General features: G+C 47.7%; 1 protein-coding gene across 5 annotated transcripts in view; it reads left to right on the top strand.

The window, feature by feature from the left end:
• Nucleotides 1–19,226, top strand: part of SOCS7 (suppressor of cytokine signaling 7) — a 282,229-nt gene that overhangs the window by 146,689 nt on the left and 116,314 nt on the right. For 3 of the 5 annotated variants that reach the window (XM_029573961.1, XM_029573959.1, XM_029573962.1), the window contains 4 exons: nucleotides 3,260–3,361; nucleotides 3,546–3,676; nucleotides 3,815–3,983; nucleotides 5,630–5,758. In XM_029573961.1, coding sequence (XP_029429821.1) covers nucleotides 3,260–3,361; nucleotides 3,546–3,676; nucleotides 3,815–3,983; nucleotides 5,630–5,758 — 531 coding nt within the window. Of the gene's footprint in view, nucleotides 1–3,259; nucleotides 3,362–3,545; nucleotides 3,677–3,791; nucleotides 3,984–5,629; nucleotides 5,759–19,226 lie in introns of all 5 variants that reach the window. The other 2 variants (XM_029573963.1, XM_029573960.1) reach the window with 2 other exon arrangements.

Here is a 19,226-nt window from a genome sequence, read left to right as displayed (position 1 = left end):
TTTTCTACCCCCCCTTCTCTTTGACGCCCTTTGCCCTCCCTCCCCTCCCTGCCCGTTTTTGCCTTGGCTATGTGTTACATTGTTTCACAACTTGATCTAATTCATATGACTGCCTTCATCCCCCACCCCCCCCCCCCCCCCCGTCACCCCGCCATGTTGTTATTGCATCCTCTGCTAGCTTGTACATAGTGCTGCCTTGTATATAGCAGTGCTTATTACCTTTATTGTAAATTTGTATATTATGCGCATTACTAGTTCACTACCTTTGCTCTTTCACCGCAGTGTTCTGTTCATTTGTTAGTTACTTCCTGTCCTTTTTTTCACCCTTTCCCGTACCCTTGTTATATTGTATTTTCTCTTCAGTTTTATGTAAACCGATATGACGTACCCTCGAATATCAGTATAGAAAAGCTAATAAATAATGAGTGACATCCCTTCAGGTCAGAAAATTATCTCGACCCCCAGAGATTATTTCGTGTTACAGGACTTGGAGTAGATGGTCAGTTTTTCATAGAGCAATCTTCTGTCATTTCAGACTCTGGAGAATCAAGATGCTCAATTTGATATGGAGGTAGTTCGTGTACATCTCATGACAGAGTTTAGAAGTTGTGTGGTCGGATCAGGGCATTTGAGATGGTATGGTCCTATCTCCAGACTCAGATCCATGGCGATGGCCTTCCATCTGGTGTCATGGGTGAGCGCGCGTATGCGCCCTCTTCAAAGGGCTTTGCTCTTCAGGTGGAATCCCCATTTCTAACACTATTCTGTGGGACTGCCACTACCATACTTGATGAGACAGTCTGCTATGGTGGCTGGACAGCAGGCACTTGTTATGGGGAGTGGAGTTAATGACCCTGGCCTGGATCATTGTGACAATGTCAGGAGCTGTTTGCTTAGGGTCAGTGGTCCTTCGAGGAAGTAGCCTGGTCCATCAACTACCTAGAAGCTAGGGTGATTCAGCTCATACTCTTCAAGTTTGCACCTCAGGTTGTGGACAAGCAATTCAGATAATTTGACAGTGCCATGGAGGTCCTCAAGTTTTGTTGGAAATGGACTTGCTCCTCTCTTGGGTGAAACGGAATTTGCAGGCCTTGGTGGCACCTCATAGAGCAAGTGCAGATGTTGTTCAAGCATATTTCATCTGTTGCAGTGTCATAGACTCAGGGGAATGGTTTATGTTTCGAAGGGTCTTCAATTTGATTGATCTAGATGCAGACTTTTGGTTTCAGATTTGATGGTGTCCAGATTTTTCAGCCAAAAGAGGGATGTGTTTATGTGGAATCGATGCCCTAATTCAGTAATGGCTGAGGGAAGACTGCTTTAGAGAATAGCTATGCATCCAGGGATGGTGATACTTGTTGCCCTGGATTGGCTTCAACTGATATGCAGATTTCTGAATTCTGTTCTGCGGTAGGCCTATAAGGCTTCTGCCTCACAAGGAGTTGCGTTGCCAGGAACCAATGTTTCACGAGGATCCTGACTGATTTTGTATTATGGTCTGGTCCTTGAGAGGGCACAGTTAGAGAAAAAAGGTTATTCTCTAGAGGTGGTGGCTACACTCCTGAAGGCTAGGCAATTCTTCTTGGCATATGTGCAAGCTTGGAGAATTTTTGAGGATTGGTGTTTTGGGCGTCCGTTTTATTTTTCCTGGCACAACGTTGATTCCTTTCATTCTGGAGTTTTTGCAGGAGAGTCTTTCTAAGGGCTGCACTCTTAATATGTTAGAAGGTGCACCCAGTGGCAGACTGGATGGGGCCATATTATCTATTTTTCTGCCATCATGTTTCTGTTTCTCTTGCTATAGAGGTCATATTCATGGTAGACCACTGACTTCTCATCTGGATGTTTCTTAGCTCTCGAGGAGCATTAAGCATATTTGACCTCTGCTCTGGATTCTGGTCCTGCCTTGATCTGAATTTGATTTTGTCCTTCTTGACAGGACCACAGTTTGCTCCTGCTCACTTTAAAGACAGTCATTCTGGTTCCTTTATGTTTGGATTGGAGAGTATTGAAGTTGTAGATGCTTTCTTATAGGAGGCTTTTTTTTTTTTTAGTTTTGAAAGAAAAGGTCCAGATTCATACAGTAGTTCCTTTCTGCTAAAAGTGGTTTCGGAATTCTATTTGAATCAATCTTTTTTTCTCGCCTTCGTTTAGCAGACAAACATGTTCTGAATACTGTGTGCTTTGTTGTCCCCGATATCTTAAGGTTAATAGCACCTTCAGGTGTTCCAATCATCTTTGTTCTCTATGGTGAAATGCAGAGAGGTGAAGTGACCTGTAAAGCGTATAGTAGCATGCTGGATTACAGCAGCATATGTGGATTCTGGCACCTCCTTGCTGAAGCAGGCACAGGCTTATTCCATGAGGGCACAAGCAGCTTTGTTGGTGCAATTGCGATTGGTTCCTCCTTTAGAGATGTAAAGCGGCAACTTGGCTGTCTTTACATTCATTTTCTAAGCATTACCAGTTGGGTGTCAGGGATAGAGAGGAAGCCTCTTTTGTTTTGGCAGTGTTGTATTGGGCTTATGCAGCGTCCCGCACTGTTGAGTAGCTTGGGTATATCCCACTTGTCTTGTCTGGACTGATCTGACTGGATGAAGAGGAAGGTGAAATTACTTCTTACTTGATAAATTTCCTTTGCTTGAATACAGTCAGACCAATCCAGGACCCTCCCTAGGCTTGCATAGTTTGGCTTTACAAGCATAGATGCGATATGGCAAAGTGTAATGGCTGTTTATACTTCCCTGCAGGTGAGTCGTGTTAATCACTGTTTGAATATTCTTCCAGAAGAAAAATAGGAAGCAGAAAAAAAAAGGAAGTCCACTGGTTACCACTCTTTTTATCTTGAAATTGTCCCCAGCTTGTATCAGGAATACTGGCAGGCTGGTGATCACACAGATGTATATGAGGTGACATCAGCAAGCCTGATATGTCTCCATCTGCTGGATGGTGTGCATACCCCACTTGTCTGGACTGGTATGAGTGTATTTTAGGAAATAAATCATCAGATAAGTTAATTTCATCTTGACCTCTTTACTTCTGGGATGTAGTTGTGTGGTCCCACCTTGTGTAAGCAGTTTCTGTTCTCAGGTTGTAACTTTTTCTCGAGGTGGGGTGGGGTGGAGGGTAGGGCCTGTAATACTGTTGCTTTTTCGCTTTGTAGTATTACCTTGGATGCTGGATCTGCGTAGGACTTCTGCTCAGTCTCTCTTTCTCTCTGTGGTGGTGCTCAACATCTTCCTTTTTTCCCCTCCTGCAGATGATATTAGTGGGGCACAGACTCCATCTGTGCTTGTGGGTCCGATGGGTTCTTCTCTGCAATCTTTCCCTCTGCCTCCACCTCCTCCACCTCACAATGCAGGTCAGCTCAGCTCTATTGCCTTAGGCATTTAGTGAGCACTAAAAGCTCGATCATTTATTTGTGTCTGTTCTGTTTTCAGTAGTGAAGCATGAGTTGCTGCTCAGGGTCCTATTAGGAAGAATTAGCTGTAGGACAGTTCTTATTTCAGACTTATGCTTAGTGTTTTGGTTTTGATTCCATACAGATACATTTCCCAGAGTTCTTCCTAGTAGGCAGACGGAGATTGCTTCAAGTCAACCTATCCAGCAGCTGCAGTGTCCCCTTTACCGACCAGATTCCAACAGCTTTGCTGCTAGCTTAAGAGAATTAGAGAAGGTAGGAGTGTATGCTGGAGGATGTCTACCTCTTTTTTTTTTTTTTTTTTTTTTTATCTCATGACTGCAACATTCCCCTCTTGTCTGTGCCACCTTCATCCTCTCTGCACTGATAGTGACTGTCCCCTTGACCCTGCAGTGTGGCTGGTACTGGGGACCCATGAACTGGGAAGATGCAGAAATGAAACTGAAGGGGAAGCCAGATGGGTCATTCTTGGTGCGTGATAGCTCGGATCCTCGCTACATTCTGAGTCTCAGCTTCCGTTCACAGGGCATCACCCATCACACAAGAATGGAGCACTATAGAGGTGAGATCCCTGTCAGCAACAAATAAGAAAGATTAAATATGCAGAAATAATACTGTAAATCAAAATCAAAACACCCACTAGATTTAAAAGACTTTATATAAAATATCGGGTTTTAATAGCAGCTTACAATAGAAATTAAAAACTAAATATACTTAAAAACTTTTAAAAATGAAATTGCACAGAGAAACTAAACTAAACTCAAGTTAAACTCATCATTTCTTTTTGCATCAGGAGTATAATTTGTGATACAAATGATATCTTAGATGTCTTGCCTATAAAACACCAAAGAAAAAGAGGAAAGAAGATTCATTAACATTTGCTGCACCATAAAGTGCCAGAAAAAAGCTGGAAAGCACTACCCACATCTCATAAGAATGAAGAGTGAGAAATAAGAAAGTAGCTGTCTCTGTAAAGAGTATGGTATCTGATGCAAAAAAAATGCTATTAAAAGGCAATACTTAAAAAAAAATAGAACAGTATAAAACAATATGATTTGTATTGCAAATTATACCCCTGATGCAGGCAGAAATGTCAAAATGTGACTGTTAGTTTTTAACTTGAGTTTAATTTTGTTTCTCTATGTAATTTTATTTTTTTAATTTAATTTTAAATGTATTTAGTTTTTAATTTCTATTTATTTTAAGCTGGAATTAAAACTTGACATTTTATATAAAGTCTCTTAAACCTGGAGTGTTTTGGTTGTTATGGCTATTTACCTGACGCACTGCTGAAGTCCTAATGAGTGGTAAAGCAGTTGGAGCATTAAATAGGGATTTACATACATTGGGCGTGGGATATGCTGAGTAGGGACTTAACTGCATGGATATGAATGAGGGGAATGTCCTAGAGTAGGGAGTAAAGTAGCAAGGACATTAATAAGGGAAACACTCTGGGCTGTGGTCTCCATCTGCCATGGTTTTGAGCAGCAGTAGGGGTGCTTTGGGCTATGAACTTGAGGGATACTGCAACTCTTGGTACAGATGCAGTTGTCCAGATTTCAGTCTGACTTTTATGGCGCCGCTTTCTTTGTGTCATTCTCACTGTAGCTCTACCTTCATTTCACTCATTTACCAGAAAAACACTCTACTGATTAGGTTGGTATGCCACCCATGCTGAGACTCTGTGAAACCACAGATGGAGAAAAATACTGCCAAGGCCTCTTCTCATATTAGCAACCTTTAATAGTTCTGTAGAGTTGGCTTTTAAAGGCATGGGTGTTTTCATTAATTGAGCTCTATCTAAGGGCTCAGTACTGGAATAGGCAAGAGTGAGGTATAATACAGAGTTGTATGTGTGTGTTGGGGGGAGGGGGCAGTACTAGAATAGCAGGGAGTGCTGCAGAACAGGAGTGAGGTGCACTGACAGCTATGTGTATTGGGGGAAGTCAGAACTGGAATAATAGAGGATGCTGCAGGGCAAGACTGAATTGCATTGGCAAAGCAGCTTTTGGGTGGTGGGAGGATTAGGAGATTCAGTGATGGAATAGCAGATCAGGGCTAAAGTGAGCAGAGCTGTGTTGCAGGTATGTATTATGACTCTTCTTAGGCTTTTCCTGAATTCTAGCTTTTGTTTTCAGTCTTACAATTTTAGGATAGTCTATGCCTCTGTAATATGGAGCTGGTATTGTTTTTTCATCATCTTGACAGGAACCTTCAGCCTGTGGTGTCACCCAAAGTTTGAAGACCGATGCCAGTCTGTGGTGGAGTTCATAAAGCGAGCCATTATGCATTCAAAAAATGGCAAATTTTTGTATTTTCTGCGCTCCAGAGTCCCAGGTATGCCCATTTTGAAGAGACTGTGAAATGCATTGTACCTGTTTTTATCCTTTCCTGGTCTCGCTGTCTTTGGATTTCAAGTATAATCAGAACTGACATCTGCTGGTGGGGATAGCACCATAAGTCAGTGATTTCTCCATTATTAGCTGCTCAGCCCTTTGTACTGGCCCGTGGCCAGGTGCCACAGACCACAATTCTATCTAAAACTTAGGGAGTATGTACCTTGAGTCTGGTCAATAGTTGATAGCTGGGGATTCTGATGTAAACCGCAGGGTCCCCAGCCAGTCTGGGGACCTGAAGCTGCTAAATGATTACAGAAGTAACTGCTTGGACATTGCTGTTACATGCTTACTCGGTGGTAGTGTCTCATTTGGACACCTGCAGTTAGTTCAGGAACATTTGTTCCCTGTATGTACCAGGATCAGTCCAGACTGCTGGGTTATGCCTCCCTTCCAGTAGATGGAGTCAGAGAGAAACTGAAAAGCACCTCCCACATAACCCGGGGTGCCATCTGTGATCCCTCAGTATCTTCTCTGACTCCAGCAGATTGAGAGGCATAACCTGCGGTCCTGATCTCAAAATTTCTGGGGCCTTGCCCCACCAGGTTTGGTTAAAAAAAAAAAAAAATAAATAAAAATTGAGTAGGACAGAACTTTGACTGGATCATAAAAAAAATAAATAAATTTTTTTTTGATTGCCTTTTAACTTTTTTCAGAGCAGCCAGACAGTGGCAGGCAAGGCAGGGCATTTCCCTATAGCCAATACCCAGAGACTTTCACAGCCCTAGCCTGGTGAGAAGAGGGGGAGGATTTACCAGTGGGCCGGTCACTCTCCCTCTCCCTCAGAGAGGTGCTATTCCTCTGAGTTTTTCCCCCAGCGCCATCCTCCTGTGGGCTGAGCTCTTTAAAAAAAACCAAAAAAAACCAAAAGAAAAACCAAAAGAAAAGGAAATACAGCGTTTTTCTATATAAATTCTTTATTTAATTCAACTTTTTTTCCTACCTCAGCTGCGCCTGCCGACACTCTCCCGGGCCTCCTCAGGGTGTGGACCTTCCACCCGGCTGCCAATCATGCCTAGGGGGACGGCTTGTAGCTCCTGTGGAGAGCCGGGGCTCCGGCTCTCCCGCGAAGGTCTCTGCTCCCGGTGTCTCCCCGGGGGCGAGGGGCCTTCGCAGTGGCCGGATTCGGCGCAGGGGGCGGCCAATACAAGGCACAGGAATTCGCGCAGCGTGCACGATGCCGAAGGGCAGAGGCCTGCCCCGCTCCCAATTCGCGCGGGAGCGGCAGCCATTTTGTCGGCCTTGGAGGGGGACGCTGACAATTCTGAAGAGGGAGAGGATCTCCCTCCTCCGCTGTCCCCACCGCATAGACCGTGCGAATTACCGGCTGGCACAGTTCCTCCCCAATTTCCTCACCCGGGAGGGGGCCCTTACTGAGATGGCATCCTTTTTCCTCGAAATTCATATTATTGATGCATAAGGCATATATGGAGGCAGAGACTGAGTGGGATACCCAGTCTCCCAGCCCAATTAAGATCCCTAAGGTCTCTAGGGGTCAGGAAAGGGTGGATTCCTGCTTCCCTCCTTTCCCGGGGAATAGTTTTCCTGATCCGGTTGACCTGGTGGATCCAGGCTTACAGAACTCTTCAGCTCATGATATGGGTGACAAGGGGGACAATGCCACCCAGGTAGAAGGGGATGACCCACCAAGTCCTCCGGCTGTTTAGGTGAGAGGAACTGGATCCCTTGATTTTACACGTGCTCCAGGAGCTTGAACTTCCTCTGTCCCAAGATTCTTCGGATTTGTCTACAGGGGACTCTGCTTTAGCGGGGCTTCGCGCCCTGCCGCAGACTTTTCCTTTCCACCTGAAGCATTCACAGATTGTATCCCGTGAGTGGGAGACCCCAGAGGCCTCTTTGAGGGTCACTAGGGCCATGGAAAAAATTATATCCTCTTCCTATCGATTCGCTTGACCTCCTTAAAGTCCCAAAGGTGGACTCAGCGATCACGGCCATAACCAAGCATACTACTATTCCGGTGACTGGTGGCACAGCCCTTAAGGACCTCCAGGATAGGAAACTGGAAGTGTTGCTCAAGCGCATTTTTGAGGTATCCGCCTTAGGGATATGCGCTGCGGTATGCAGTAGCCTGATGCAGCGGGCTTTGCTGCGTTGGGTGCAGCAGATGTTGACAGCCCAGGACCTTCCCCCAGGGGAGGCGGAACAGGTGGCCCCTATGGAATCAGCAGTTGCCTATATGGCGGATGCCCTCTATGACCTTTTACGTACTTCAGCACGCACTATGTCCTCAGCGGTGTCTGCACGGCGTCTGTTGTGGCTCCGGAACTGATCCGTGGATGCCTCGTCAAAATCTCAACTGGGGTCCTTGCCTTTTCGGGGTAAGTTGTTTGGGGATGAGCTGGAGCAGCTCATAAAGGCCTTGGGTGACAACAAGGTTTATAAACTACCGGAGGACAAACCCAGGACGGCCCGCTCTCAGGATAGCTATCGGGGCCATTTAGGAGACAGCCTCGTTTTCGGACTGGTCGGGGTGTGTCGAGCTATACCCCTAGACAACCGGCTTCTAGAGCACCGGCGTGGTCTTATTCCTTTTGGAGCAGATGGCCTCAGCGTGCCGGAACCCATGCATTCGCTCCCAACAACAAGCCAGCTCAATGAAGGGATGCCAACCCATTCCTCCCTACCGAAGGTCGGGGGTCGGCTGTCCCTGTTACTAGAGGAATGGGTCAAGATTACCTCTGATCAGTGGGTACTAGATATTATAAGTCATGGTTACGTTTTGGATTTTGCTCATCCCCTCCGCGATCTTTCTGGTGTCCCCTTGCGGACCACTGCAGAAACAGCAGGTGGTTCTACAGACCCTAGCTCGTTTGAAGGCGCTGGGAGCCGTTATGCCAGTTCCTCAATCGGAACGCCGGACCGGTCGTTACTCCATATATTTTGTGGTGCCCAAAAAGGACGGAACCTTCCGACCAATTTTGGATCTCAAACAAGTCAACAAGGCTTTGCGGGTGCCTCATTTTCGTATGGAGATGTTAAGATCGGTCATTGCGGCTGTCCACAAAGGAGAGTTTTTGGCTTCTTTGGATCTGACGGAAGCTTATCTCCACATTTGGAATCCAAGAGCACCACCAGCGGTTTCTGAGGTTCATGATTATGGACCAACACTACCAGTTTTGTGCCCTACCGTTTGGACTGGCGACTGCTCCCCGCATGTTCACCAAGGTGGTGGTGGCTGCGAGCGTGAGACTAGAAGGGATCCTAGTCCATCCCTACTTAGACGACTGGCTCATTTGAGCGAAGTCGGAGGAAATCTGCAAGGCGGCGGTCATGTGTCGTCTACAGTCCTTGGGCTGTGTGGTCAATTATTCAGTCAATTGATCCCAACCCGGGTGATAGAGTTTTTGGGGGCTCGATTCGATACGTTGGTAGGCAAAGTATCGCTACCAATCGCTTGCATGGACCGGTTGATGTCTCAGGTGCGACGGCTGTTGTCGCTCCCCTCCCCGGTGGTGTGGGATTATTTGCAGGTTCTTGGGTTTATGGCTTCTACCCTGGAACTAGTTCCTTGGGCCTTCACACATCTGAGACCTTTACAGAGAGCCTTGCTGTCCCATTGGGACCCCAAATCGGAAGAGTACAAGATTTCCTTACCGCTGCTCGAGCCTGCCAGATCCAGTCTGGACTGGTGGCCTAATCGGGTTCACTTGCTGCAGGGGGTGAACCTTGAGAGTCCCCAGTGAGTAGTTGTGACAACCGATGCCAGTCTCTCCGGATGGGGGGCAGTGTGCCGGTCAAGGTCGGCTCAAGGTCTTTGGACTCCATTGCAAACAAAGTGGTCTATCAACGGGTTGGAGACCAGGGCAGTCCGCCTAGCTCTGCCAGCGCTTCTTACCAGTGTTGCGCTGCAAAGCTGTGCGGATTCTGTCCGACAATGCAACCACGGTGGCCTACATAAACAGACAAGGAGGCACCAGAAGTCGTCTCTTGTCCGAGGCCGACAAACTGATGAGCTGGGCAGAACGTCACCTGGACAAGATTGCAGCGTCTCACATAGCAGGGGTCGACAACGTTCAGGCGGACTTCCTCAGTTGGCAGCAATTGGATCCCAGGGAATGGGAGCTGTCTGAGGAAGTGATGCGCATGATTTCGAGGCGATGGGGAGTCCTCCGCCTAGACCTGATGGCAACTCGTCTGAACGCAAAGGCAGCTCGTTTCTTCAGTCGATGGCGAGACCACGGGTCCGAAGGAGTGGATGCTCTGGTTCTACCTTGGCTGCCGCACATTCTTCTCTGTGTTTCCTCCATGGCCACTAATCGGAAAGATACTGCGGCGCATAGTCTCACCTGGGTCCGGTGATCCTAGTGGCTCCCGAGTGGTCCCGAAGACCGTGGTTCGCCGATCTAGTCAACCTAGCGGTGGACGGTCCGATAAGCTTCAGTCATCTGCGCAACCTTCTACGACAGGGTCCAGTATTTTTAGAACAGGCCAGTCGATTCTGTCTAGCGGCCTGGCTTATGAAAGGAGGCGGTTAAGAAAAAAGGGGTACTCGGAGGCAGTTATTTCTACCCTTTTGCGTGCCAGGAAAACGTCTACTTCTCTTACCTACGTTCGGGTATGGAAAGTCTTTGATTCTTGGTGTTGCGGGGTAAATTTGTCGCCACGCAGGGCGACCATTGTTCACATCCTGTTTCTTTTGCAGGACGGTTTGCGAAAGAGTCTGTCGTACAGTTCGCTCAGAGTCCAGGTTTCGGCATTGGGCAGCCTTTGTGGTAAGATTGATGATATTTCCATTGCGGCGCACCCGAATGTGATCCGATTTTTGAAGGGGGCCAAGCACTTGAAACCGCCGGTGCGCGCAGTCTGTCAGTCATGGAGTTTGAATTTAGTGCTTCGTTGCCTTTGCGAACCTCCTTTTGAGCCCTTGAAGCGAGCGACAGTTAAGGACTTGACGCTCAAGGCCGTATTTCTCGTAGCTATCTGTTTAGCTAGATGGGTTTCAGAGCTCCAAGCCTTGTCATGTTGAGAGCCTTTTCTGCGTATTTCTGGTTCTGGTATTTCTCTTCACACAGTACCTTCCTTTCTACCCAAGGTAGGTCTCTGTTTTTCATGTCAACCAGTCAGTCGAGTTACCGGCGTTTTCTGCTGAGGATAAGAAGCTGAGGAGATTGGATGTCCGTAGGGTCCTCCTGCGATACTTGGAAGTTACTAATACGTTTCGTTTGTCCGACCATCTCTTCGTTTTGTGGAGCGGTCCTAAGAAAGGGACTAAGGCTTCTAAGACTACTATCGCCCGATGGTTGAAGGACGCTATTGCTTCCGCATACATTTGTCACGGGCGCCCAGTGCCGGAAGGTCTTAAGGCGCATTCCCTTAAGTCTCAGGTGGCTTCATGGGCAGAAAACCAGTGTGTCTCGCCACAAGAGATTTGTCGGGCGGTCATGTGGAAATTCTTGCACACGTTTGCTAAACATTACCGGTTGGATGTACGAGATCCGAAGGTGGAGTCCTTTGGACTCTCCAGGTCCCACCCCATTTGAGGCAGCTTGGGTACATCCCAGCAGTCTGGACTGATCCTGGTACGTACAGGGAAAGGAAAATTAGTTCTTACCTGTTAATTTTTGTTCCTGTAGTACCAAGGATCAGTCCAGACGCCCGCCCGTGCACAGGAGAGTCCAGTCAACTGTTTTCATATTCTCTTGACAGGTTATGACGCCAGTCAGTTTCTTCTGCAGAACTTTCTAAAGTCCAATTGTTCTTTTTCCTGTTCATACACGTTCTACCTTGTTATCAGGTTCAGTTTTTAACTTGATCTAGTCATTGTTTGATAAGGCGTGTTTTACGCATACTTCAATGCAAGGAAATTGTAGCTATAGCCGTTCATTCTGCTTTGATATCGATAATACTGAGGGATCGCAGGTGGCACCCTGGGTTATGTGGGAGGTGCTTTTCAGTTTCTCTCTGACTCCATCTGCTGGAAGGGAGGCATAACCCAGCAGTCTGGACTGATCCTTGGTACTACAGGAACGAAAATTAACAGGTAAGAACTAATTTTCCTTTTCTCACAGGACAAGCAGGATGGTAGTCCTCACATATGGGGGTGACATCACAGGATGGAGCCCAATCACAGAACACTTTTGTCAAAGTTTCTAGAACTTTGACTGGCACCTACTGGGCATGCCCAGGATGGCACCAACCCTGCAACCAGCAGGGGTCCCCCTTCAATTTTCTTTTTTCCGCGCAGCAGTAGCCACACGGGTTAAGGAGCTCTACAGAGATTCCTGACAGGATTTTTCCTCATGGAATTACTTCATAATTAATACTCCACAGGAGTCGTCCTATTCAATTTTTTACTTCCACGGTGGTCCAGTAAGCTTTTTGCCCGGTTCCTGTCGATTCCCGTCTAGTTTGGCCCTCGCGCCTACTGGCCGTCGACCGCACCGCGGCTAAAGTTTTTCAAAGGCCATGGCGTCTGGGTTCCGTCGGTGCCCTGACTGCACTCGCACAATGTCCATCACAGACCCCCATAAAGTCTGTGTAATGTGCCTTGGGCGTGAGCATGATGTCCTGACTTGCACCAAATGTGCCTTAATGACACCAAAAGGTCGCAAAGCCAGAATGGAGAAGATGGAACTTCTCTTTCGATCTCAAACTCTGACTCCGTCCATAGCTTCGACATCGTCCGAACCGGCACCATCTACGTCACGCCAGCATTGGGCACCGGCCGGTGTCCGTCCAGCGTCGACGACTTCCCGGCCATCGATTACCTCTGTTCCCCCTTCAGGACTGATGGGATCGTCGAGATAAACATCGGCATGGACACCGTAAGCAGACATTGGCAAATCATCGACCTCGCCATTGTCCGAGCCGCCGCTGAAGAAATACCATCCAGAAAAGGCATCGACCCTTTCTGAGTCCGGGTCACCGAGGCAACCCTTACCCGGACGGGTAATGGGCGCCGCGACTCCACCTTTAATGGTGGTCCCTCCAGCTACGCCTCTGCCTCCTTCTCCCCTTCCAGAACTGAGGCTGATCGCTCCAGGTCTCCATGAAGAGCTGGACCGGATGGTTCAGGAGGCCATCGGCAAGGCGATGCAAAGATTCCAGGTTCCTCCGAAGCCGGTGCAGATTCCCGAACCGACCATCGAGCCCATTCCGGTAGCGCTGGCACTGCTGCTCTTGAGAATGGAAGCGCTACTAACTGCTTTTCCTCCAGTGGATCCGGGGACACCGGTTCTGGCGCCCTCTCCACTTCCTTTGTCATCGGGAAGAGAAACACAGTTACATCTTCCTCCATTGGGAGTCCTGCCGATGCCTCAACCATCGATGTCACTGATACCGTTGCTGCCATCGGTGCCACCGATCCGTCCATCGATGCCTCTGGTAACTCCCTCGATGCCTTTGGAGCCTAGACCGGGACCTTCTGGAATACCTTCTAAGGTTCCTGGCGGGCATGGTGGTGAACCCTATGATACATGGACCGATGACTCGTCCCAGGACACCGATGATTTACCATCACCACCCTCTCTTACCGAAAGCAGGAAACGTTCTCCTCCAGAGGACTTGTCCTTCATTAATTTTGTGAAGGAAATGTCTGAGTTAGTTCCCTTCCAACTGCAGACTGAACAGGGTGATAGACATCTGCTCGCAGATTTAGAGAGTTACAGGCTCTGGTTACCTACCCGCCTTACACTAAACCTCTGCACGACCGGGTAGTACTCTGCACTCACCCTAAGTTTTTTGCTTAACGTAGTATCGCAGTTTCACATTAATCAATCCATCATACTACCTACTTTTTTTTCCCAGGCCCCATTCTAATCCAGGAGAACAGGCTCTGCATACCCTTGACTGTAAACAAGCCTAGCATTCTATCTAGACCGTACAACTGCCCACAGGAAAAGCACTCAACTATTTTTGTTTCCATTCCACCAGATTGGGGCAACCTGTGGGTAAGCAGACTCTCACCTCCTGGTTAGCAGACTGCATATCCTTTTGCTATCAGCAAGCAAGCATTCCACTTCAAGACCATGTTAAAGCACACTAGGGCCATGGCGACTTCAGTACGGTCGGTGCCGCTTCCTGATATTTGTAGGGCTGCTACCTGGAGTTCTCTCCATACCTTTACAGCCCATTATTGTTTGGACAAGGCTGGAAGACAAGATTCCATCTTCGGCCAGTCTGTCTTGTGCAACCTTTTTGCAGCTTGATGTACCAACAGCCTTCTGCCTGCCCATTAGGGTTCAGGATGCCCTCTACCAAATTCCACCCCAGTTGTTGTGCCGGTTGCACGTCTTAGGTACATTTGGTGCATATCTCGGACATCCTCAGCTCGGTACTCACCCATATATGTGAGGACTACCATCCTGCTTGTCCTGTGAGAAAGCAAATGTTTCTTACCTGTAACAGGTGTTCTCACAGGACAGCAGAATGATAGTCCTCACCAAACCCACCCGCCACCCTGCAGTGTTGGGTTCGTTATGTTTTCTTATTTTATTTTTTGGCACTTTTAAACAAGACTGAAGGGGACCCCTGCTGGTTGCAGGGTTGGTGCCATCCTGGGCATGCCCAGTAGGTGCCAGACAAAGTTCTAGAAACTTTGCAAGTGTTCCGGGATTGGGCTCATCCTGTGATGTCACCCATATGTGAGGACTAACATCCTGCTGTCCTGTGAGAACAACTGTTACAGGTAAGCAACATTTGCTTTATCCCAGGGCAAGCAAGATGATAGTCTTCACATATGGGTGACGTCACTGGATGGGGTCCTATCACGGAAAACTTTGTCAAAGTTTCTAGAAACATTTGACTGGCACACTGAGCCTAATGAGCATGCCTAGCATGCCATGATCCCTCGAGCCACAGGGGTCTCCCTTCAGTCTTAGTTTTTCCGCGCTGCAGTTAGCATCGCGGTGAAGGAGCCCAGTGTGAATTCCTCACACATCAATTTTGAGAGAAAAAGTTAAAAAATCTCTCATTTCATCCCCTACATAGGGGTCTCCCTGTCTTTACCGGACGCTGAGTACAGCTTTTTCCCGTTTTGACCGGGTTAAAAGAATTTTTCTGTCAGAAGGCTGTTGACGGCTGTTTGGCCTTCATTATGACAACGAGCTTCAAAAAATGCCCGAAGTGCCCTTGCACAATGTCTATCACCGACCAGCATGTCTAGTGTGTTCTGTGCTTGGGAGAGTCTCACAATGTTTCTTCCTGCCCTCAATGTGCTGAGATGACCGCCAAGGGCAGGAGAGCCTGACAAGAGAAGATGGAACATCTCTTCCATATTCAACTTATTCTATCAACGCCGACTCAGTCGTCTCCGGCTGGAGCGTCTAAAAGGTTAGTCATTCGAAAACGTCGCACTGATGGCTCCGGAGACCAACTATCACCAACTCCGTCTGGGGCATCGGTAAAATCGACATTTGTGCTTGAGAAGAAAAGCACGGAACAAAGAAAAGCATTGGCATTGACGGCCATCGACGCCGGAAGCCTTACTGTTGCCGAGAGAGCCATCACCGAAGAGGTCTCGTCTACAAGAGCCATTGGGGCCTACTACTCAAGGCGATCGCCACCTGCAAAGGTGCCAGGTATCTAGCCACCACAGGGACCTGTGGAAGTGCCGATTTACACCTTCTCTGCCACCACCTATAGCTGCTCTGACCTCACCAGCTAAAAGGGAGGAACTGGACTGGACTGCCAGGCAGCGAAAGAAGCTCTCTGGGATCTTCGGCCATCGACACAGTTGGAGCCGGTACTGATGCCTGCTCCAATGCTGATGCCGGCTCTGGTGCCGATGCCGGTACCGGACCACTCAGTTTTTCAACCAATTCTCTCGAAGCTCGATGCCCTCATCAGAGCTCTGGTACAACCATCGGCACCTAAAACTCAGATGCCCATTGGTGATGACTATGCCTCGGGGGATTCTCCGCCATCTAAACCCATACCAGGGCCCTCCGGAATTCCTCGACCAAGAATCCCGATATCTCCATCGATGCCTTTATTTCCTCCATCGATACCTCCACAAAAACCACCGATGCCATTGATGCCTCCTTTTGTTCCCTATGCTTCTCCTCCACGACGTCCTGCATCGGATACTTGGGATGACAGAGACACCGACACTTCTTCAGAGGACTCCTTGTCTGAGCCATCTCCACCTGAAGATGGGAAAAAGTCACCCCTAGAGGACCTCTCTTTTACCAACTTTATAAAGGAGAGATGGCTGATACTATTCCTTTTCAACTAGTGTCAGAAGAAGATACCAGGCAGAAGACCTTAGAGGTTCTGCAGTTTGTGGACCCTCCTAAGGAGGTACTAGCAATCCCAGTACATGAAGTCCTGGTGGACCTGCAACACAGATTGTGGGAACACCCATGTTCAGTACCACCAGTAAACAAAAGAATGGATATCACCTATCTGGTGCAACATATCCCTGGTTATCAGAGGGCCCAACTCCCACACCAATCTGTGGTGGTTGAATCTGTCCAGAAAAAGTCAAAGCGGATATGCCCCGATTCATCGACTCCTTCTGGCAAAGAACAAATGTTCTTAGACACTCTAGGAAGAAATGTTTTCCAAGGTTCAATGCTGGTCTCCAGGATAGCATCATATCAATTGTATATGCCTCAGTATCAACGTAACCTCTGGAAACAAATGCAACAGCTTGCTGAGTCTTTACCTCAACAATACCAGGACTCAGCAAATGAGATCATCCACAAGGGTCTAGAGGCAGGAAAGCACGAAGTACGTGCTACTTATGACAGTTTTGAAACCTTTCAAGAGTAGCTGCAACTGGAATCAGTGCACGTCGCTGGGCCTGGCTCAAAGCTTCTGACCTCAGGTCTGAAGTTCAAGAAAAGCTAGTGGATCTGCCTTGTGCTGGTGATAACCTTTTTGGATCAAGAGTTCAAGACGCAGTAGCACAGTTAAAAGAGCACACTGAAACTCTGCGTCAACTCTCTGCTATCCCACAGGACACCTCATCTGCCACACGTTGGACAGTGAGGAAAAGACACCAAGATGCCCTACTACAGACCACTTAGGTACTACCCACCAGCACCCTGTGGTAGACCATCCAGACCAGTGCAGAGATCTCACCCTAGACAACCAAGAGCTTCCAGGCCTCAGCCTCCTCTTCAGACAGGCCCAGCTTCAGGGTTTTGAAAACCTGCCAGAGGACAGCAGCCACTCCACCAACCCGATCCCAGAGTTACCAGTGGGAGGTTGGGTCTCTTTCTTTCAGCCCCATTGGTCAAACATGACAACAGATCAATGGGTACTATCAATTATAACACAAGGTTACCATCTGGATTTTCTCCCAGTACCAAAAGACTCTTTACCAAAGTCTCTTGGGATACACAAAGATCATATCACTCTTCTACAAGCAGAATTATCCACACTTCTGAGAGCCAGGGCCGTGGAACCAGTTCCCCGACCTCAGCAGGGCAGAGGATTCTATTCCCGCTATTTCCTCATTCCAAAGAAAACAGGAGGCCTGCGACCCATCCTAGACCTCTGAAATCTCAACAAATTTCTACGGAAAGAGAAGTTCAGAATGGTCTCCTTAGGCACCATGCTTCCCCTTCTTGGCTCTGTTCTCTGGATCTTCAAGACGCTTATGCTCACATTCCGATACTCCCTCCTCATCGCCATTTCTGCACTTCCTAGTGGGGCATCAACATTTTCAATACCGGGTTTACCATTCGGGCTTGCCTCAGCACTCCGAGTATTCACAAAGTGCCTGGCAGTGGCAGCAGCCCACTTACACAAGAAAAGAATGTCTTCCCTTACCTAGATGACTGGCTCATCAAAGACCAGTCAAAACAAGGCGCTCTCAACTCTCTCAAGCTCACAATCAACCTACTCCACTCATTGGGATTTCTAATCAATTACCAAAAATCCCACCTCACACCATCTCGCCTACTGTAGTTCATTGGAGCAAAGTTGAACACATCAATATCAACAGCCTTCCTCCCAAAGGACCGCACAGGGACACTCTCCTCATTAGCGCGATCTCTACGCACAAGGGACACTGCAACAGCCCATCGGTTTCTAACTCTGCTGGGCCACATGGCTTCTACAGTTCATGTCACTCCCATGGCCAGATTAGCCATGAGAATAACACAATGGAATTTAAGATCACAATGGATCCAAGCCATTCAACCACTATTGTCTCCAATACAAATAACCCACCAGTTACGTTCATCTCTTCTCTGGTGGGCAAACATGAACAACTTGCGCAAAGGTCTTCCCTTCCAATAACCAGTTCCACAAGTAACTTTAACTACAGATGCATCCACCTTAAGTTGAGGAGTACACATAGGCAATCTCCAAACTCAAGGTACTTGGACAAAACTCGAAGCAACATTTCGAATCAATTTCCTGGAGCTTAGAGCTATACTTTATGCTCTATATGCATTCAAGGACTGCCTTTCACACAAGACTGTTCTTATACAGACGGACAACACAGTAGTCATGTGGTACCTGAACAAATAAGGAGGTACGGGCTCGTATCTCTTTTGTCAAGAAACCGCGCAGATTTGGGACTGGGCCTTTTTATCTAGTGTGCATTCACAACGTAGTTGCAGACCGCCTCAGTCATCAGTTCCAACTTCACGAATGGTCCCTGGATCCAACAGTGGACCTCTTTGCATCCGAGCTGAATCACAAAGTGGACAGATTCTGCTCCCTGCACAGAGAAACCAGTTAGCCAAGGACGCCTTTGCTCGCCCCTGGAATTCAGGTCTTCTATAACTCAGGATCAGGGCAGGTTGCGCCATCCCAACCTTCAATCCCTATCTCTAACAGCCTGAATGTTGAAAGCTTGATCCTGCAACCATTCAATCTTTCAGCTAATGTCTCTCAAGTGCTTGTAGCTTCAAGTAACCTTTCACAAGAAAAACCTATCGGTCTAAGTGGAAACAATTCACCATGTGGTGTGCACAGAAAGGTATTGACCCCTTTTCCTATCTCTGGCACCTTTCAGACTGGTCTCCAGACCACATCAGTAAGGGTACATTTAAGTGCTATCTCAGCTTACCATCGTACAATAGGGGATGCACCGATATCAGTGCAACCCCTTGTCAGTAGATTTATGAGAGGTTTAATTCACCTTAAACCCCCCATTAAGGCCACCAGCCAAAGAATGGAACCTTAACGTAGTACTAACAAGACTCATGCGTTCTCCTTTTGAACCCATGGATTCCTGCGATATTAAATTTCTTACATGGAAAATTCTCTTCTTAATAGTTATTACATCTGCTAGAAGGTTAGTGAGTTACAAGCACTTGTTACATACTCACCCTATACAAGGTTCTTACATGACAGAGTGGTACTCCGTACTCACCCTAAATTCCTTCCTAAGGTAGTTACGGAATTCCACTTGAATCAGTCAATAGTCTTGCCCACATTCTTCCCAAGGTGAGAGGGTTTTGCACACCTTAGACTGTAAATGTGCACTT

Source organism: Rhinatrema bivittatum, chromosome 12 (genome assembly GCF_901001135.1).
Source record: "Rhinatrema bivittatum chromosome 12, aRhiBiv1.1, whole genome shotgun sequence".
Lineage (NCBI taxonomy): Eukaryota > Metazoa > Chordata > Amphibia > Gymnophiona > Rhinatrematidae > Rhinatrema > Rhinatrema bivittatum.
This window is presented reverse-complemented; position numbering and strand designations above follow the sequence as displayed.